The following is a 22,039-nucleotide window of genomic DNA, read 5'->3' as shown; positions in this document are numbered from 1 at the left end:
TCTACCTCGTGGAGATGAGACACACTACATTTGAATGAGGATTGTAGTAGTGTAATGCCAGTGCAGCCACATCTTCCCCGAAATAGTGCATTAGGAGAATCCTTTAGTCCAGACTGGAATACACATGCTAGGTTAGATTTCTGCTGAGTTGCTGAAGAAAACATTTCTAATATTACTACAAGACTAACTGAGAATAACTGAGAACTCCAGAACAGTTTATTGGTGAAAAATGCAAGTGGAGCACACAAGCACACACTTCTATAAAACTAACTGCTCATCCGTTTAGAACTTTGATTTTAAAATGAAGGCTGTTAATGCTCACTGTTAAAAGCAAATGGAAGTTTTCACTGGGAATCAGATGACACCTAGTGGCAAAGCAGGAGCTGAGCTGGGGGAAGGTTCAGCTCTCTTCTGAATGTTCATTACCTCTTCTCTGCTGGTAAGCCAACCTGAAATCTTCTCCAAGCATGTTAATGTCGTTTTCGTCTTTGAGTATTCCCTGCATTAATAGAAACATCAGAGAAAACAGAGCAGAGAGATTACTATGGATCTCTGAAATTTTCTACGGAAGAAAATATGGTATCCATAATGGTATCCATAATACTATGTGACCTTTAAAGCAAACCTGAAAACCGTCACAAAAACTGAACAGGTGAGTTACAAATCGGCGCCCTCTTTTTTTTCTGCCAAAAGACAACATTTAGCTGCATTCTCTTGCTCACAGGAGTGATTAGAGTCAGTACAGCACAGGGGCAGGTTTGGTAAAATCGAGCAACTGCAGTGAAAAGAGGCCCTGGCTGGGCTGGGGCTCTTTCTCCCTCTTTACTTGTGTTGGAATTAACTCATACAAAGGAATAACTTGGGAAACCAAGTAGTGCTGGTCAACTTAATCAAAAACAATGTTTTTGGGAAGAGAAGCTTCAGGCAAAAATCTAAATTTCTAATTAATTTTAAATTAATTTTACTGCTAAAAATATGACCCACAGAACATATCTTGCAGCAATTTAAAAAGAGGAAAAAAGTTACAAACTGAATTTATATTGGAAGGTTTCCTATTTGGTAGCACTTTGCTGTTTAACCATTTTGAGTGAAGTAATGTGATGTAGGAACACCCAACTCAAAGACACAGTGTTGAAGCAGAGAACAGAAAAGTAGAACATTATACATGGCACACGTGTGAGCCTTGGACACTGAAACTGCCAAGGCTTCCTACAACAGCAAATTCAAACCACAAAAATTTATCAAAATTTTGAAAATATGAGTTATTCTTTAATTAAATCCACATTAGAGAGCAACTCACTCCAAGTGTTACAAATTCCTGCACCAATTATTGTAGTAATATTTGAATTAAAGTTAACCTTGGCTCTCCTTAATGTTTTTCAGTATTGCAGAATTTCTTTTACCAGCTGCATAGTTCCCTCTCTACTGTAAATGCATTTTTACATCCCTAAGGCAGCTCTCAGTTCATTTGTGTACCATTAGGAGATCTTTGCAATTATGAAACACAATACAAAATAAATTGTAGTTTATTCCTATTGCAATAACTGCTTCCATCTTTTTAACTTTTAAAAACACAGGGATGAACAGAGCAAGCTCTGTAATGTTTCTGTAAATCCTGCAGTTCATTGCACTGCTGCAGAGTTCATAGTTATGGAATACTTGGCAGACAAGCCAGAGAGCTGCAAGAAATTGCTGCCAAAACCCCAACTGAGAAATTTGGTGGAAACAGGTTTTAAATTGTGGTGGATTCCTTTCTAGCTAGAGAAGCCCTGCTATAGAACTCAGGTTCCATATTTCAAACACTGGATGTGCAAAGTGCTGTGGAAGCTTTCAGCGAGTTCTGTACAAGGCAGCAATAGTGCCAGAGAGCCCAAAGCCCCTCAGCACGAAGAGCAGTGCTGTAAACGAGTCCCAACTCAAAAGCAAAAGGAAGAGGTGAGCGCAGGTGAGCTGACACAGTAAGGACATCCACTGACTCCAGGAACTGCCACAGTTCTGCAACTTCACCTTGAACTGTCCAGGAGAAATCCAATTTACAGGGCAGACATTAAAAGTATTTAAAATACAATTCACTTACTCGAGGAAGATAACCCAGCAATTTCCATGCATGCTCTTTCAAGAGTTTCTGTCTCTCCTCTTCAATAATTGCACGGATACTTTCTTGTCTTCTCTTCTCTAACTCTCTTTCTTCAAGTTCATGCTCCTACAATAAACAAGTTGTGACAAGTTTTCCTAAGTTCTGTTTCAGCTTTGTGAACGTTTGTTTCCACCACTCTCCACAACAGCATAAAGAGAAAAAATTTCAGCGGAGTATATTTTGTATTTCCACTTATTCATTCCTGGTCACATGAAATCCTCTTGAAAAGGATGGAAAAGTGTATGGAAAAGCCCACAAAGCATTGTTTAAACAATACCTGTCTGGCAATTGGAAAGCAAGCTCAGACAAAAGAGAAAACTGAATGGCAGGTCATGGGGTGAGTCTGCTATCCAAGTGTTTGATGTCAGAAGCCCTTTTGAAGGCAGGCAATGTTCAGTTCTGGTGGCTTTTTGGCTCTCAAATGAGTTAGTCTGTTGCAGCCCTGCTGCTCTAATCCAGGAAAAGGAACAATAGGTATGAATTTTCACACTGATGACTGGAAATTGCAATTCACATTACACAGGTGATTTATACCCTATACACAGGTCTGAAAACAGCAGTATGGGATTCCATGTCTTGCTTTCAGCTTACACCTTTTCTTCCTCTGATCTCAATAAAAGAGACTTAATCTCAAAGCAAGGCTAGGCCTTCCCCTCCTCACGTGCCATTATCAGTGCAGCTGACCAGGGATGTGGAACTGGACAGCACTTGTGTTACTGATCTCATGGCTCCTCAAGAGGTATTTGCAGTACACAGCTACACAGGAGGGCAGAAATGTTGTTGACCCCAACCTCTGAAGCTACAAAAAAAGTTAGCTCTAAAAATACTTTTTTCTTGTTAGAAACCAAAACAAAGTCCCGGTTCCCCCTGCTATTCTCTCCAATTCCCATCACCTTTCCCTACCAACACCAGCATTGTTCCTTAGGATAGCACAAGTATTCCCATATTAAACACTGTGCTCAAACAAAGGTGCATGTGAAACTCTTACTTTTTCTGCAATACACTGTTTGCGACGTTCCTCAAGAATTTTTTCCACGGCCATTTTGTGTTCAAGCTGTCTCATTCTCCTTTTCTGCGTGTTCAGCTGCTCAATGCGATCTTCCTCGGCCAGCTTGGCCAAAATCCGCTGCCGGAGAGCTTCCTCCTCTTCTCTCATAGCTTGTTGTGCTGCTGCCTTTAGAGCAAGTTGCTTTTCATATGTTTGCCTTAAGTCTAGGCGCTGCCTTATTCTCTTTTCAATTTCTTCCTATAAAGGAAATTTAGTAAAATGCAGTATTACTGAAAATAATTTGAAAAATTCTCAGCAGCAGCAGCCAATCTACTCCATTTATCTTGGAATAAATTTACTGTAGCTCTTAACTTCTAGCATAACTAACTGGAGCAAACATTTCATACCTGACAGTGCTCTCCAGTATTAATCAGCTTGGCAAATGTCACAAGATTCTCAAAAATAAGTCCAAAACCAAAGGGGATTTTTTTCCCACTATGATGAAGGGAATCAACAAGACAGTCATCCTGAACAACACTCTAAAAATAGCAGTGGTTGGAATGTCAACCTGTGTTACATTTTGTTTGTCACCCACAGCAAGGTAAGACAGAGTGTGTCCAGGCCCATAGGAAATAGACATGCAGAAAAAAAGCCATTAATTAAACTGCTTAGCTTAAATCTAAACTTGAAAGTTACTGATATTCTCTTCACAAGATAAATAAATGTATAAATGGGGCCATAAGAGGTATTCAAAATCTTTACTTGCCTTTCTGGTTGAAATTAAATACATTAGGAGCAAAAAAGGAAACTCAAAGTACACAATTTTCCCTCCAAAACCTAAGCTAATCTATAAACTGCCTGTCTGACTGAGAACATTTAGAAAATAGAGTTGAAAATAAATACTTTGTGCTAGAACATAACTGGAAACCCCAAAGTCACAAACAACACTGCAGACTTAGAAATCCAAAGCGTGGGAAAAAAATCCTTCATGTACCTGCCAGCACTTACCATCTCCTTCCTCCTTTCTATCGCTTCTTGTTCTTCCAGATACAGATCTTGGCGGATTTGTTCCTGTTCTTTACGCCTCTGTTCTTCTCTTTCCATGGTCTTGGCAACCTATTACAAGAAGGAAAGGTTTCTAAATGAAAGACAAAAACATACAACAATTTTTTCTACAATTTCAATTTTTGATACCATGTTTTGAACTCTCTGTTTTTTCTCCTCAGTGTCTCGAACTTTAGCCATCCAACCATCTTCTCTTTGTTGTTGCATGTTAGCAAACTCCATAATTTTCCTATTTTCTTCTTCCATCTCCTCCTGTTTCCTTTTCCTCCAGATAGCTTGTTCTTTTATAAACTCTTCAATGTATGTTTGAGTTTCTCTTATTTTATCTAACTTCCGTTGTTTTTCCCTGTAGAAGATGGAAAAAAACTGTTCAAATAATTATTTACATACTGCAGAGTAATATTTAACCAGATGCTCACCATTAACAACATATTCCTGAGACTAAGATTTAAATGACTCTCTTTAAACATTCATCTAGAAACTAGATAGCTAAATTGAAAACACTTAGTAGTAAACTGCCCCAAGAAGGGAATCTCATGTCTAACACCTTTCTGGAAGGCAGACTGTACACAAAAGTACACACTGCTGCTGCATTTTATACATGCCCCATCAAAGAGAAAGAAGAAAAGAAAGCCCAATAGCACCACAAACCCTAAACTTTTTATTTACACTAAACTCTCCCCTGCCACACACAATACCTTGCCCTCAGAAACTTCCTGCCCTGTTCCTATGACATGCAAACAAAGCATCTGGTGGCAAGGCAGGAACACAAGGAGAGGCAGAAATGTGTAATATGCTACTGTGTCCAACATGATGGGCTCAATAGAAGCCCTCCTGCAAATAAGCTCAATTTCATATTTGGGGAACAAGGACACGAGAGTGACTGGGACATTCTGAGGTTTCAGCAGGAACATTCATGCAAGTCAGTCTCTTGTTACTAAAATGTGACCAAAGGAAACTAAAATGGGCCTTAGTGTATATGGAATAGGTGCATACAAATTAGCTTTCTGTGCAGAATTATATGAGCTGCTTTGTTTTAAATTAATAAATAATAAAAATTCAAAGTAACTAACATTTGGTCTTCTTCATAGATCTTTTTTACAATTTCATCAATCATGTGTTTCTCTCTTAGAAACTCTTCATAAGCCTCTTGCTTCTTCTTCTCCTGTTCCTCAACCTGTTTGTCCAGTTCTTGATGGTACGTTTTCTTCTCCTGGTTTCGCCTCAGTTCTGCAGACATTTCTTCTTTCAGATACCTGTCATAATCTTCCTTCATCTCTTGGGCTACTTCATCCTCCCATTTCTAGGGGGAAAAAGGCAACGCAAGATTCCTTTTCACTCTCACTACTACAGCTTGTAATGAAAAAATGCACAGTGTGGAAAGGAATTATGCAGCATTGCCAGAAATGAAAGTCTTCCACCTCAATCTATAAATATAGAGCCTTAACACGCTTAATAGCTTAATCCAGTCAGTAGAACTGGATTCTACTCTGGCACTCTCAGGACACTCTCAAGATCTGACCAATTTGAGGAGCAGTAAAAATACTTAAAGAACAAAGTATTGAGCATTTGAGCACAGGTGGGACTCACTCACACCGGCACAACGACTGGAATGAGGCTGGGCTACAGAGAACACCCTCAATGAGCACATTGCTGTACAACTGCCTGCACTGAGCCCTGTATAGAGCATTAACATCATCAGAATCATCTACCTGATCACCAATATCTTTCTATAGATAAATATAAATTTGCAAGTCTTTCTGAAGTTACCCAGATCACTGTTTGGAAAGAGTAACATTGTTTTCAGCAACCAGATTCTGAAGTAATGATTCACCACTGTAAACACTTACTGTACAAAGGGTATCATAGTTTTGACTTGGATAAATACTACAAAACCAGTAAAATAACAACTATAACCAGTCATACAGCTAATTCAATCACTACTCCTTCAATTGCAATGGCAAAGTAAACGTTTTTCTTGTAGCTAGTTATTACTAGTTAATTAATCCTTCATAACACAAAATATATTTTCAATAACACTGAATGCTTGAACAATATTTTAGATAAAAAAGGTCAAAGGAAAAATCTTCTACATAATCCATACAAAGAGTTATGGGACTCAGGTGCTGGGATGCACTAATTACCATTTTCTCATTGTATATAGCTTCTTTTTCAGCAATCTGTGCAGCACGTTCTTTATTCATATAAGCAGATTTCAGCTTTCTTTCTAACTCTCGAAGTTCAAGACTGGAGAGGAAAAAAAAATTATCCTATTACAAGGGGGTCAGTATCTAGGGGAAGAAATTAAGTTTCCATCTGTATTTAAACACATTGTATTTTTCATTGGGACAACCATGACGAAAAATATTGCTCTAGTTAAAGAGCAGAAAAAGAAAAAAATTAGTTTAAAACCAAGAGTTACCTATATTTCTACATGTGCTATCAACAGTTCTGCATACTTCACTTCTAACCATATAAGCACAGGTACATGTACATACACATGTATGCTCACAGATATGCCAAATTGTACATATACATATATTCAAAATGAAAATTTTGTGGCTTGATCTTTTTCATTGACAAAATTTGCTTAAAATTAACTTATTGTCATACTTTGATCTCAAAGTAACTTTTCCTTTCAGGTCTGAATCATCTCCACTCCTGCTACAGCTTTTCCAAATCTGAAAACAGGAGCAGCCAATTTGATACAGCTGGGAAATTTCTGAATTACCTGTTTGCTCTGACTTGTTGCCTGATCTTCTCATCTTTAATTTTCTCGCGGTCCCGCCTCGCCAGCTCAGCCGCCAGCTTTTGCTCTCGCTCCAGCTGCAGCGCTCTCTGCTTTCTGTTCTCTTCTGCCTGATGAGAACAATTTCCATACCAACTCTCGGACATGCACATTTGGGAGAAGGAAAGGAGACCGTGCGGTCAAGCAAGACTTTACAAGTCATTAAATGATCGTCAATGGGAAAAGCTTTTGACAGGCAAAGGTGAGAACTCTTCTCCTCAGCCTTCTCCCTCCCTGAGCGCGACCAAACCCGCAGCTCTTACCGCCCGCAGCGCCTCATCCAGCCGCCGCTCCCGCTCCAGCTCGGCCCGCAGCCGGGCCGCCCGTCTGCCCCACTCCCGCTCCTCGGACGCCTGCGGGCGACAAGGGAGAGGCGGTGGCGCAGGACAGCCGCGGGGACCCGCTCCCCATGCCGCCTCCCTCACGGCCCCACTCCCATCAAGGTCCCACTCCCCATGCCGCCCCCAATGTCGCTCCCCTCACGACCCCACTCACCAGTCTCGCTCCCCTCAGGGTCCCACTCGCCATGCCGCCCCCAGTCCCGCTCCCCTCAGGGTCCCACTCGCCATGCCGCCCCCAGTCCCGCTCCCCTCAGGGTCCCACTCGCCATGCCGCCCCCAGTCCCGCTCCCCTCAGGGTCCCACTCGCCATGCCGCCCCCAGTCCCGCTCCCCTCAGGGTCCCCCCCCGTTACCATCCTGCCGACCGTTGCCGTAGCAACGCGCGGCGCCGCCGGGCTCCAGGACGCGGTTTCACTTCCGGGGAATCGCCCTCGCTGATTGGCCAAGATGGCGACCCGACCCTGACGCGGGGCCATGGGAGCGTGACGTCACCGCGAGGGGGACTTTGAAAGGTGGTGTTTAAACGCATTTCTTGAATCGTGACTTTAAATAAATGCACTTGACTCATCTCTAAACACAAACCCCAGGGGGCAGCGTTTAATTAAGAATTTATGTCCTTCACAGCGATGACGGTGAATCTCCAGCAGCTTTGGGAGGTACAGGCACAGGGCAGAACACAACAGCCAGAACGTGAACCATGATCACCACAACAGATGATTCTGGTAAAGTTACTTGGTACCGAGTATGCTTTATTTAAGAAAACGCAGCCCTCAATATTCCTTACACAGAGCACAACTGCTCCCTACAGTTTTCCCGGACTGACTCTGCTCCAGGAAGGAAATCAACGTTGTGGCACCCAACTCCCCAAACTCTCCCCGCCCACTTTCCTCACCTTAATGTTCTTTTCCACATAGTTGAGTAAAACTAAAGACATTTAAGCTTATTTAAAGCAGTATTTCAAATTTATTAATGTTACCTACTTTATAAAATTAATTAAAATTAATAAAGCTTAAGAGAAGAACACCTCTGAGAATTAGATAACAAGTCTGATTGTTTCTACTGATGCAGTGCTGTCTATAGATGTGTCTATATCTTCTTGGGCTGAGAACACTTATTTTTTAAAATCTTTTACAAATTTTCCCAAATTGGTGGAATTCTTTCTGAAGCTTTGGTCTCTTTAATGAGAAAAGTGTTTTCACACAACGCTTGAGGAAGGGAGGAATAAACTACAGGAGACAATGTCTTTAAAAAGATACAATCAGAGAGAGATGAGTCAAAAAAAGATCATAAACATTCCTTAGTTTGTCTTTGCAAGTGGTGTTACCACTACACTTCTCTTTTCAACATTAGGCAAGGAAACAAGTAAATGTCAACTGCCCCCCCAAACCCCCAATGATTTCAAGGCATTGGCTTAAAAAGAGGGAATCTTTTAACTGCTCTGGCACAGCAGTGACTTTGAGTGCTCAAGGTTTGGAGGTGGCAGGACTGGGGGAACAAAGATGCAAAAGATTTTTGCTGTCTCTTCTCCTCAGTAAACACCTATGCACCTCACTGGAAATAAACAGAATTTTCTTTCTTACCAAACAAAAGAACAAAATTACCTTTCACTTCAGGAAATAAGAGCAAATAACCTTGAGATGTAAAATGTCATCATTGTTCACACGACATCCTCCTTTTGGAACAGCAACCCTCTAGAAGGAGAGCACAAACATACTTTGAGTCAGTCTCCAGGACAGAAAGGCACTCAGACAGAAAAGTGGGAGCAAAAATGCTTGAGCAAAATATATACCACAGACCAATGGATCAGTTCACAAAGTTATTTTTAAAATTAGGAGGAGCTTGTATTTGCATGTAAAGTATTTGTTAGCAGTGTATCTTTCAAAGAAGAGACAGAGCACAGGACTAATACCCTGAAAGATTCCCAATGGAAAAATATTTTGAGGTTTCCAGTCCTTGGAGCCTTTACTGTTCTTTTATTTCCCACACATTTGCTGAAGTGTGCTTAAAATACAAGGAAGAAAAAAAAAAAAATGCAACCAGAGAATTTTTGTGTCCTCAATATCTCACAGCAGTTTGTGCTGAGAATCTCTTACCTTTAATGGCCTGATTGTTTTCCCCAACATAAATTAAGCCACAGGGACAGCTCAGTAAACTGTGCCTGCAGATTTCCAGAGGAAGGTAACTAACCTTCCAGCACATAGTCACTCCATGTAGAGAACAAGGAGGGGAAAATAACCCAGAAACTCCACAGAAACACCCACTATTCCCTTGCCTTGTTCTTCCATGTAATGGAATATGTAAGAGATAGAAAACAATTGTTTCCCTCAACTTAGACACAACTGCTGCTTTCATCTCTTGAGAGCACCCCCAGGAACTGCATGCTGCTGTCCTAAAGCTTGGGCATCTTAATTTTTTTGTTGCCTCCCTTTACATCCAGCCAGAAGCGTCCCTTTTTCAGTTGGTAAGCACTGCTGCTCTCCAGCCCTGGGCTCTGACTGCATCTCCCTGTTGGTTCTCTGCTCTCCTGCACCTGGCCAAGCATTTCTGTGCCAGGCCCTCTTGGCACGTCCTGTTCTCCTCCTCATCAAGGTCATCTCAGTCGGGTGCTCCTCCTCCACCTGAGAGGGAAGCACCTGGTTTTGCTGCTCCTCCTCCCAGCTCTGCAGTCACAGCAAGTCACTGCTCCCTGGAGGGGCCTTCCTTGCACCTTCTTATTTGGGAAGAAATGGAGCACTGTGCTGAAAACAGACCTACCTTCTCCTCACGTCAAAAAGCAGAGCTCCTTGATGGCACTGATTAATTTCTCAGTTAAGACCTAAGAATTTCACACTGCAGAGCAGAGTTCAGTCCAGGCAGAGTTGCTCTGTTCTTTTAAAGAAGGAGAATAAAAATGCACTGTTTCAGAACCAGCTATGTCAGACTTCTTAGAAATCCAGTGTGTTTACATTTAAGTTTTCTTTCCATTACAGAGTTTTGAGAATAACAGATAATGAAATATCTACCTTCCTGTAGTATGGAAAGGAATGAGTCCCAGCTGCATAACTGCTATCAAACTCCTGTTGCATAGAGCATTTCTTCTTGCAGCAGCTTGGTTACAGCTATAGGTCAGTGATCTGATTCTCATTTCTTTTTCCTAAGAGTATTAAACCCTCCTGGAACCTGAAAAGCTTTTAGGTAATCAGCAGCCAACTGTACAAATGTAGAGTTAAACTCAGCAGTCCTTTCTCAGGGTTAACACAGCTTCTTAATAAATGAGTCCGTTCTTAAACTCAGTATCAGCACCCACTGATGACCTCCTGACAGCAAAGTGAAGACTGCTGAGAAATGCTAATGGTAAAAACGATGAAATGGAGCATTAAAGGGAAAAAGTAAGTTCCCTTTATTTAGCAGTTTCAGTTGAAGGTGATACAGGAACACATAACAGGAAAGGTCATTAAATAAAACGGTGAAGCCATTTTGCAGGTTTACCTCTTTTCTAGGGCATTTTACCAGATGATCATAACATGAGACAGTGACAAATGCATTCCAGCTGAGATAAGATATGTGGGTCATGCTGACTTTGCAACATTATAAACCACTATTGGGGATAACACAGCTTCTCTGTGAGGTAATTTACCTTCTTTGGATGAAAAGATAAATGCGAATTAACAGGCAAGAGACTGAAACATCTGAGCTGTGCTATTGATCTACTAAGGACCTAGATAAGTCACAGAGAAACTAATGCTTGCTTTGCTTGAGATTAGTGATGGATGGGACAGCGGATTTAGCAGCTAAGGGGCTATCACTGTCAACAAAGCCTTAGCACTATTTTTTTTTTAATTATCCTGCAGTAGTAGGGAAAACATGCCCCATAGCAGCAGTAGGCAGAAGCAATCTTTTACTCATGACATTATGGACTCTAAACTAAAATAATACAAGGAACAAAAATACTCAGTGCTTCAAATGTGTTCAACAAAAATACATCTGTTTCTGTTAAGACAAATGGGGATTTAATAAGTATTTAGCTGTAGGACTCCGTTTTCTGAGAGGAACACATAAGTGCTTTCTGCTGAGAATATCAGGCTTTCTGCTTCACCTCTATGAATTTTTTTTTAAATACCTGGTCCAGGGACAGCAAATATAGTTCTTCTGCAAAGAATGTTTTAAAACACTGCTATAATGACACTTCTGTTTTTTGCAGCAAGACCTTTATCCACTTACCTATCATAACCAATAGAAGAGACCAGATATCCTAAGTTCAAGCAAAAGGACTGAGTCCTTACTTAGGAAACTGAATGGAAATTATTTTTAGAAGAGAATCTAAAGGTTTATTAGTATGAAGGTTCTGTTTGTAAAAGGTTTTTATAAAAGTATCTATTTACTGAGATTTTGATATGAGACCTCTTATACAAGTATTTGTCAAAAAGTGCACTTCAAGATAACAAGCTTCATTTAGAGCTCTTTGTTTGAAAGGAAAGATTAGATTTTTTTCTGTTCTAGCCTATCTGTGTCTCTTCTGTGAGGGGTGTAGAGGAGGTATTTGAGTAACCAGCCTGCAAGCTCGTCTGCCAAAGTGCCCAGCTGAATGGGCAGAGGGAAAACTAAAACCAGTCATGGCCTCCACCCAGTGATCATCCCCCCAGCTGATTTTGGCTGTCATTAAGCACTGAACATGGTTTCCTTTCCAGTATTTTGTATGCAATGCCATCAGAACATACACCTCTGGAAGGAAGATTTGTAATTTCCAAGGCTGAATAACATTGAAAATAAGCTATTAAGTGCTAAGCTTTACTACTCTTCCTATAGCAGCACCCATAAAAAAGTATACACTGAGCAAAAGGGTGAGATGGCATATGCTTCCTGGGGACTGCCCACTCCCTGGGAAGCACCGAGTCCAGGTGTGGCCATGTGTTCTAACTTGAGTGCAGACTTGAAAGCACCAGGAAATGTACTTTAAAAGTAAGCAGAACCCCTTTCATTCCTGCAACATACCACCAAACACAATTAATTCCAAAGAGTTCAGTTCAGCTTTTGTGAATAATTAAAAAGCTGAGGAGCTCCAAAGAGGAGCTTAGCAAAGAGCAGAATAGTAAGGAAAAAGATGTCTGCTGCCAACAACAGAGTATTAAACAAATTAATCTGTAGCCATAACCTCAAGCCAACCAACAGAAAGGGCAACTGAAGGGCAATAACAGAAAACAAACATCAGTCCCAGAAAGGGCTGAGAGCAAGGTGAAAGTCATTCTGCTGCCTGCATCCATCTCTTATGCTGGCATCTCCTCCTGCCCAGCAGCCTTGGCAGTGTGTTGTGATGAGCCCCAGGCTGGTGGAGGCTCTGCTTCCCTGCCCCACACAGGGATGTGTCTGGAGGAGTCCTGGGGCATGTTTAGTAAAATCACTGATGTTTTATTCAAGAGCTTTTAGAGAGGAGAAGAGAACACAGTGGGTACTGATTTTGCTGCTGCTAAAACAGCAATTTCGTGCTCCAACAAAAATTCCTCAGTGAAGCGGTGAATTAGCTCTGCATTGCTGTGGGCCAGATAAAGCCCACAGATTTCTGTCTGTGAAATGTTCCCAGCACAGCGATACCCACAGGCTTTGCTGTGCATCAATCCTCGTGTCTCATTCAAAAAGTGCTCCTGTAAGCCAAGCTCATTGGGAGTACCAAGATGATCACAGTTGGTACAGAGGCACCACTGATTTTGGTTTCAGAGCTCCTGCAGGAAAGCAGGGCCTCTCTCCATGTCTCCACTGAGAAAGCTGTCTTGTTTCATTGAGAAAATTTGAGGTCAGCATATAGAACTGTTAAAAAAAAAGACAAGATTATAGAAGGATTTCCACCAGTGAGCAACATTCACTTCCCCTTGGTATCTTAAGTCACGTTGCTTTCTTGAAATCAGAAAACAATGTTCCACACACGTACAGTAATGAATAACTACAGAGTGTGTCTGTGTGCTTACACCTTGCACAATAAGGAACCTAGTTTTGTCTCTAGTTCTATCTCTAGAATTTGGAAATCAAACCTAATCTAATTTGCTACAGCTGGACACCACCTGCAGAGTACTGTTTAAGTACTCTGAACATTACATACTTATCTTTTAAATATTGATAATGCCATTTTTCATTTATGTGACATGAAGTCCCACAGGGAATAATTATGCTAATAAACCTTAATGATTCTTGCAAATAAATGATCAAACAAAATTGCTACTGTTGATTTATATTAATGGATGCCTTCAGGAGAAGATTTGTCAGGATGTGCTGCTTCTTGAATCCCAATTCATCTTATTTAGCAGAAGAATGTACATAGTTTGTAATACAGATTAAGTGTTTAAAATATAATGTGTTCATGCAGTTTCTGCAGTTCATAACACTCAAGAACTATTATCTTGCCTTATGGCAAATCTTCATTAAAGGCTTCTTTGTATACAACCTTTGTCAGTCCTTTTTCCCCCTCCTTTTGTCCCCTATGGCTAACAAAGTCCTTCTTCAGAAGATTTCTAACTTAACCTTTCTGTCACTCATGCAAGAATCAGTGATCACCATGCTGAACTAACAGATAAACACCACTGTTGAACAACTGTGTTTACTGTAATTAGTCCAGAAACATGCTTGGTGCTTTAATAAGGGCACATGACCTGAAACTGGGTGACCTACAGAATTTTACAAGATATATTAAGATGAGCAGTTTCTACTTTTCCTCTATTGTCTGTTGTGCTAGAAATTCTCATTCCCAACCACCCATACTTTTGAAATTTTAACCAAGTTCATTTGGAAAACATTTTACACAGGCTTGCCCTTCAGATAGTATGTATGTTTGAAAGCAATACCCATGGACCTTTTGCTTTAGCTTAGAAATAACCATTTCCTGACTCCATATCTATTCAGATGTTTACTAGAGATACAACTGTAGCTCAAGAACCTCACAGTAGTATTTTCAGAGGAATTCTCTCTACCCTCTCTGATCTCCATTACCTGTTTAGTATTTTCTTCCCATCCCACAGCTGTTTGTATTACAAAGTACTCTCTTGGGCACTCCTAATTCCGCAATTTTTCCTCTTGTTGTGATGCATTTTCCAGGGTTTGCCTCACTTCACTTACATGTGAGTACTATTACTCTTCTTCCTTCCCTGTCAGTGGGTTTGGAATGACATCTCTCATCAGGTTTCTCCAGGATCCAAGAGCTCTGTTGAGACCTGATTTCTGCAGACAGAAGAAGCAAAAATTATGACTAACCCAGTATCTCTGTTAAATGAGATTTTTCATTGCTTCTCCAATGTAGAAACCTTTCTCTTAAATGGCCTCATCTCTTCTTTGCAGGTTATTTTAATGTGTGGTGGCCAGGTGAATCCCACAGTACATGATTTCTACTTGCTTGTTACTTATTTGAAATCCAGTCACTCCTTATTCTCACACCATCTGGCCAGACATGTCTGTTTTTATATACTGTAGATATTATAATTTAAGTTACTTGATCCTTAACAGTTAGTTCATGCATTTTAGTTAAAATGTATTTACAATTAGATGATAAAACATTCACTTACACCTTCTTCATGTATGTAAACTGAGATTCCAAATGGATGTCACAATCAATTTGCTAGGAACACATACACATTCCTTAGTGCTTATACAATGGATTAATTCTGGTTTAATATTAATTAATTTTTATCCTGTGTCTTCTAAATAATTAATGTAAATAATTCATGTTTATTGACTTTCAAGTTACCACTGCAGCAGGACTCTTCACTGGCAGCTGCATAAAACAAAATTGCTTTTATCTAGACTGCAAGATTCACTTTCTAAATATTTTCCTCTTTTTAAAACTGACTTGAAAGGAACAATTCATTCTTATCTGCTTGTTATGCAATGCATGATAGTTTCCTGAAGGACTATACATTTTAAATTTAATTTCTTTGGGGGGGGGGGGGGCTTTCTTCTTCTGAATTTCAGTATTTTACTATTCAGTACTTGAAAAACTTACTATCTTTGCCTTCCAGGCAGCAAACATCCACCTTGCCTGGCTCCCAGGCTGGCTTAGCAAGTCATGGCAAAGCATTCTGTTACTCTGCACACAGCCTAGGATGGGAAAAGTGTCCAGCCAGGCCAGACCTAAGGAGTAGAAGGAAGTCTCCCTGTGCAAATCCTTCTCTGGACATTAGCTTGAGGACAGAAGCCTGAGTCCCTGTAGCAGTTTGTCCTCAACTGAAAGCAAGAAAACAGATAACCAATAATAATCAAAATGTGCCTTCAAAGTGGGATGTGAAAGTGTAGACTATAAAGTGAGATAGATCTTAAATGATAGATAATGCCAAGTAGCCAGTAGTTTTGGATATAGAAGATGCATCTTCCATGCCCTCAACTGCTTCAGAGAATTTGTCCCTTTTTCCTCCAGAAGCCATGAATAAAAGAGATGAGTTTCATTCCAAAATGTATGGAAACCCTCCTTAATAGTAATTTTCTGGCCAGTCCTAGTCAGTGATAAATGAATATTAAGGTTACATTTACAGGCTCTACTAAGCTGTATTTTACTTTATTTAAGATTTGAACAGTTTAAATTGATCTGAGTAAAACCTGAAAAAAATCCTAGACATTTGCTGGCATTTATTTTCTAAATAATATTGCTAAAAATGTATAGTTCAACAATAATACAGGCAGAGCTTACAAGCAAATTATATAATAATAATGCTAAACATAAGTTTAGTCATGTCATACTGTAAGGCAAATCTCTGTAATGAACTCAAAATGAACTATGGCAGAAACATAACAAATAGACAAGAATAACAATACCAGTACACAACAAATACCAAACCACAGGTTTTTGTGTCATCTCTACCTACAAACAAAAGATGTTTACTGGGAATTCCCTTTATGCTCTGCAGATTTCATTTACACAAAGTTTTGAACCTGTTCTAGTTGGTAATTTTCTAAGTGTAATGAGATGTGGTAATTAAAATGCTTAAATGTAAAGCCATGAAATAACATGACATTCATGACATACACCCAAGCCATTCTGTGGGTCTCGTTCAGGTACCTTTTAAATTCTTGATACCCTGGAAACAACGACATTTTTTAAATAGGTCAAGTAAGTTTTAACCGTAATAAACCAGAGAATTAACTTATAATTAATTATAGCATTATAGAATTAATTTATAGCATTCCATAACATTGTTCAGGTGGAGGAGCTGTCTCTCATACCCCTCTTCAGGACTGACAGAGGAAAAGAAGGGTTTCCCCAGGCCACATTTTGGGGCATGCTTCCCAGAGAGACAAAGTCACAGTGTACAAACACTGATTCACCAAGGAACAGAAAGGGAAAATGAGCTTTGGCACTTGCTTGCATCAGGCTGTGTCCAGCCCTGGGAGAGGATCCTGGCCTGGGGAAAGCTCTTCTACTAGCACAAACCAGAACCTGAAACAGCACGGCAGAACCACATTCCTGGACACCACCCTCTACACCCTCAATTCTGACTCCAGTTGTGTTTTGTGACCTGGTCCCAGGCTTCATAATCCCTACTTTTCTCACAGTAACATGACAGGCACTTGTCCTTCTTGAACCTGGCAGCAGAGGCTGCACTGATTACAGCTGTCTGAATGCAGCGCTGCCTAGGTCTGCCTGAAAATGACCAAAGTGACTATTTTCCTACATAGTATATCTTTAAAATTCACATATTAGAAGACACTAAAACACACTCTAGGCCTTGGCTTAATTTAGGAGTTTGCTGTACCCTGCTCTTCCTTTCACAGAAGTGCCTTGTTTCCCTGGACAAGTTTCTGTATGACTCACCATTTCCATAACCTCAGCCTCACATTCACGAATGCACCAAGGCTATTGAATATTTATCAGATTTTGGACTTTTTTTTCCCCCTGAAAGATTTGCATTTAAATAAACGACAACAAAAGAGAGAGTTGAAAAGAGTCTTCCAGAACTCCCCCACATTACCTCTTTCAACTTTTGTACCATCATTGCAGTCATTGTCTACCAAATCTTCCCAGGCAGACGGAGAATATATTACTGTTGCAAAAAGCAAGATGCAGTTTAGGAACAATAACTGCAAGTGATTACATGAGTTTACAACATGAATATTGTTATTATACTTGTAGGTTTTTATTGATACTATTAAAAAGTCTACATATTTGCTTAATCCTTCATTGAAACTAATAGTGAATTTGCTGTTTATAACTTTTTTGTTATTTTATTTGATTTCTTTTTCTGGAAGATGCTCTGCTAGAAAATCTGAACTTCTCTTCCTTTAATTCATTTAAAATTAACTTCCTTAGCATAATCTTTTTCTATCCTCTCCCTAGGTGATAGCCACTCTTCTCACAAGAGAGTTTTCTGGCAGCATTCCCTCCCCATTTTTGGTGCAAATGCCACCAATGAGGACCTGCCACTCTCTTTGGTGCCAAGAGAACCGAGATGTTTCTGTTGGACTGGCTCCAACAAGGGTGAAAATCAGAGCTTCTGCGTGTTCCTTCAAGCAACAAAAAAGAAGCACCACGATCTCGCCTGCCTACTCTGCCTACTCATTTACACAGGCTTTTCCTTTCCCACAGACATCCCTGCAACACCAAACATCCACAAAGCAGTGAATAAGCTCAAGACCAGAGACTTGGAGACTTGTGCTGCCAGTGGAAAAGGCTGCTTAGGACATGGAGAGTTGTGTGGAAAAGCTTGGAATCCATTTTCCCTTCACCCTCACCTAAGGAAGGCAGAGAAAGGGAAAATGAAAGTGAAGGAGAAAAAAATATTTTAAAAGTAATTACAAAAAAAAACCAATTTTGAGAACTTGAAGCTGCCTCTGAGGGTCTGCAAAAGAAAGGCAACCTCTGCTCAACATCCACTAACCTCAGAGCAACAACTGAGCTCATCTTCCCATCCCTACCACTACCCAAACTCCACAGAGAAAGAAACAGGAGCAACCTGAGCCTTTCTCCCCTCCCCATGTCCCACCTGAGGAAACCTGCACCAGGTAAAGGCAGCACCAGAACATGGACCAGAGGCATTTGGGTGTGTGATGCCATGCACTAAGTCACGCTTGTGAACGTGATTTCAAAGGCAGGCTTTGCTTTTGCAAGGGATTTTTTGGCCTTGCTGTTACCATGATCTATTTAGAGGGCCAGGGACAGAGCAGCAATGACTCCCAATGCCACAGCTGGGGGATAGGATGTCTGTAAAAACCAGAAATCCTATCCCTTTACTGGTCATTTTACCAGTCCTAATGTACCTGCAGCTACTAAGCTGCACTGCAAGAATATTGAATTGTACAGCTCCTTCAAGCTGGCAATTACAGTAAGTATAGAAAGGCATTACAAAAGCACAAAGGCAGGCAGGATCTATTCAATTCCCAAGGGGGCACCATGCGAAAGTTCAGCAGCTTCCAGACCATCACACTGCATTTGCTCTGGTGGCAAATGCTAACACTGGGGGTTTTTACCTTATATATTTACTAGAACTAATCCATACCTTTGTAAACTCAGAGTAATTTCTAACCTGAGGAATAGCATCTTCTCATTCTAAATCCACTTTAATGATCACGCCTACCCCATTCCACTGAGACCGCTCAGAGGAAGAGGCTCTAATCTATTTAGCTTCACGAAGGGTTTCTCTCTGACACGTGCTCTCCTAATAGACCATTTATCAGGATGAAAGGTGATCCCCAGAGAGTGCAGACAGCAGGACCAGCCTAGCCTGAGTGACAGTCTGTCCAGCAGAGATTGACTTTAATGAAGCGCAGAATAAACAGGAAGATTAAGAGAGTGCAAAAATCAGTGACAAGTTTTGAGTCCACCTGGGCAGCTTACTGTGCAGCACAGATCTGTCACTGAGTTATAAACGTTATATATCTGTTTGGTTGCTAAGGATCAAACACAGCAATCCCACACACATTACAAGAGAAAGCCTTCCCCTTGGTTCTCACCCTTGAGAAAGGGTACCTGCTTTAAACCCAGAAACACAAGCTGAGGGTGGACTGGACTCTGGCAGTTGTCTGGTCTGATCCTTTGCTCAGAGCTGGGCTAGTTTCCAGTATGCTGCTCAGGGATTTTCCAGGTAACTAATTTTCAGTTGACAATCTTTTGTAAATATTCATGATGGAGTTTGTTTCTCAGTGACAGAAAAGTAGTGACAGTCTGGCTGTATTGTATGGGATCCATCTTAGCAAAACTCAGACCATAGCATCTCCCAAAATCTTGTTACTGACGATGGCTAGAAGGCAGGTGTGCCTGCCAGTTAGAAACATCTACCTCAGGGTGAGATCATGTCAGCAGCTCTCTGCACTGCCTCTTAATGGAAAAAGATCAACTCAGACACAGACGTCTTTGGACAATGACTTGCATCCACAGTCAGGCACATAGCCCTGAGTTGTAGCCAAGGCTCATTTTTCATTGTGACAACTGTGACTCTTAGGCCAGACATCTCTCCAGCATCTTCAAACTTTTTTCTTGGATAAAAATTCATGAATGGAGGCTGAAGCTACAAATGCAGAGAAGTTTTTCACCTAGTGTTAAGCTTCAAATGTGGATAGGATTCTTACTACTACACCACCTCACAGCTAGAAAAGCCCTATTACAGTGTATATATCTACTACCAGCAAGTAAGAATCATGTTAAATCTTGTCTCTGGATGATCTGCTGGATGTAAAGACACCACTTTGGTAAAGCAAAGAAATCAATCTTTCTGCAGAAGCTAGTCTTGAAGAAAACACACATTACTGGCAAGATACTTTACCCCTAAAAACCTGGAGTTTGAGCTCTACTTTCTAGAGCAGAATTAAGTAACTACAAACCACTTTCAAATAGTTTTCCTCATGCAAGTCAAACTCTTGACTGAAACAAAGCAGAAATTTCCAAACAGAAAAATAACTTCAATACATACTGTTGCTGCCTAATATCAGGACCATCTATAGTTTTTTTACATAAACTGGCTATGTAAAAATCAGCTTTATAGATGTAGTTCTAGAGCTCACACTGTCTAGTTTATTTCCCTGTAAAAAGACTGTTTTGTCTGTGCCAATATTCACATATGACATCCAGCCCAACAGACAATGGCTGCTCCACTGTATAGACTTCTGTATGTGTTTGTTTTTTAAAAGCACAATAAGGTGTGAGCACAAGAAATGAAGCTGGATGTGAAACAAGCAGTACAAGAAGTATTTCAGGATCCCCATCTGCCCATGCTGCAATTGTACATGGCCAACAGATGATGGCACCAAAATTCAGTCTGTTAGCAAATGCTACTTGGGAATTGACAAAGTGCTTCGGCAAATACATCAAAATAAATGTACTGTAGCTAATTTAAACTGCATAAAATAGACACAACTAAGGGGAGGCTGGAATGCACCTTTTACAGTAAATTATTACTTTTCCCTGCTCCCTCTTTGCCCACATCTCAAAAACTTCATCTTTCAAAGTATGCATAGTCATGGTCTGACATCTGAGGGACACTATGGACAGATATTCATATTAATGGCATCATCATACCTTCAGCCTTTGCTAATCTTGTGTTGTATACAGCAGTAAGAATGCTCTTAAAAGCACAGGCTAACTACACAATCAAATGCACAAGCAAGAATGTGAAGCTCAAGGATATGCTTCCAAATGCATAAATAATTCTGCTGTTAGAAGTCACAAATGTACTACCCCATCGTGGATATTTCCATGAGTTTATTCCGTCTTTCTCAATTGCTCTGGTTTAAACACCATGCATTTTGGCCAGCAATTGAAAAACCATCTGGTGTATAAATATTCATAAATTAATTTATGAGAAATACAGTCTCCTTTCACTGCTTCTCAGGTAAACATCAGGTGCAGCTTTAAAGAAGCAGAGCAGTACAGTTTTAAAGCTGCAAGTACTGTATATGTGCTTTAAGATTTGACAACCTGTATATGTGCTTTAAGATTAGCAACAGTATCTGATTATACCTTAAAGCAGGAGGGAGGCAGGTGTTAAATAACTAAACAAAGTACAACAAACACTTTGGTGTTTAACAATTTACTGGATTTAGTCATTCCAGAGGTTTAATGGAAGCTATGTTGTTTTAGAAGTGTTTTCCGTTTGCCATATGTTTGCAGAGCCATTATTAAAACTGTAATTTTATTACTGGAATGAGCCTCAAAAATATTGTGTCCCAGCATTACCTCCTGGAACCAAAGGTCAGATCAGCATTTTGTTCATGGTATTAAGCTCTGATATGCCTCAAGCAAGACAAAGAGATCCATTAATTCTGGAACCCCATCAACTTGTTAGAAGTATAATTAGTAGGTCAAACTCCACAGTCCATAATAATCCTACTGGCCACAAAGTTTTAAAGGGTAAAACTCACTGATATTTCACAAGGGGTATTTAAAATTTAAAAAAAATACACAAAGCTTAATTATTGAATATAAAAAGTAAAACATTTTTTGACACCTGACACATTCATACATTCCTACTGCCAAAAGGACTGCATTGAAATTTGAAAGCTTTCAACTGCATTTTCTGTGTTTAGAGATCACTGTGAAAGCTATTTCTATAACCTGTCCATTTATCCCTGCTAGCTCATTCATTTACTGATAGGACTGTCATTTGTTGACAGACAGTAATGAAGGTATTAGTAGCTGGTTTATCCTGCTTTGTACATTTCATATACCTTTCCTCATTAAAGAGTATTTTGACATATTAGAACAAGACAACATTATTCTTTATGCTTGATGCACAGGTAGTCTCTTTTTACTAGTATGTGCCTATGTTAAAAAAGAGCAAA

The 22,039-nt window shown here is 40.2% G+C and overlaps 1 protein-coding gene and 1 long non-coding RNA gene across 2 annotated transcripts; one reads left to right on the top strand and one right to left on the bottom strand.

Annotated features, from left to right (window-relative positions):
• Positions 1-198: 198 nt before the first annotated feature.
• MNS1 (meiosis specific nuclear structural 1) lies at positions 199-7,847 on the bottom strand. Its single transcript, XM_053954403.1, is given in 11 exon segments — positions 199-499; positions 2,078-2,203; positions 3,126-3,383; positions 4,134-4,241; positions 4,320-4,536; positions 5,264-5,493; positions 6,335-6,437; positions 6,922-7,049; positions 7,242-7,331; positions 7,672-7,781; positions 7,784-7,847. Coding segments are annotated over 11 exon segments (1,533 nt in total). The 3' UTR covers positions 199-400.
• On the top strand, positions 7,751-9,052 carry LOC128794493 (uncharacterized). Its single transcript, XR_008433147.1, has 3 exons — positions 7,751-7,830; positions 7,943-8,040; positions 8,127-9,052. It is a non-coding gene; the product is annotated as an uncharacterized LOC128794493 (long non-coding RNA).
• The last annotated feature ends 12,987 nt before the right edge of the window (positions 9,053-22,039 follow it).

This window comes from Vidua chalybeata, chromosome 13, assembly GCF_026979565.1.
Source record: "Vidua chalybeata isolate OUT-0048 chromosome 13, bVidCha1 merged haplotype, whole genome shotgun sequence".
Lineage (NCBI taxonomy): Eukaryota > Metazoa > Chordata > Aves > Passeriformes > Viduidae > Vidua > Vidua chalybeata.
The sequence above is the reverse complement of the archived record's forward strand: the minus strand, read 5'-3'. Positions and strand labels throughout refer to the sequence as shown.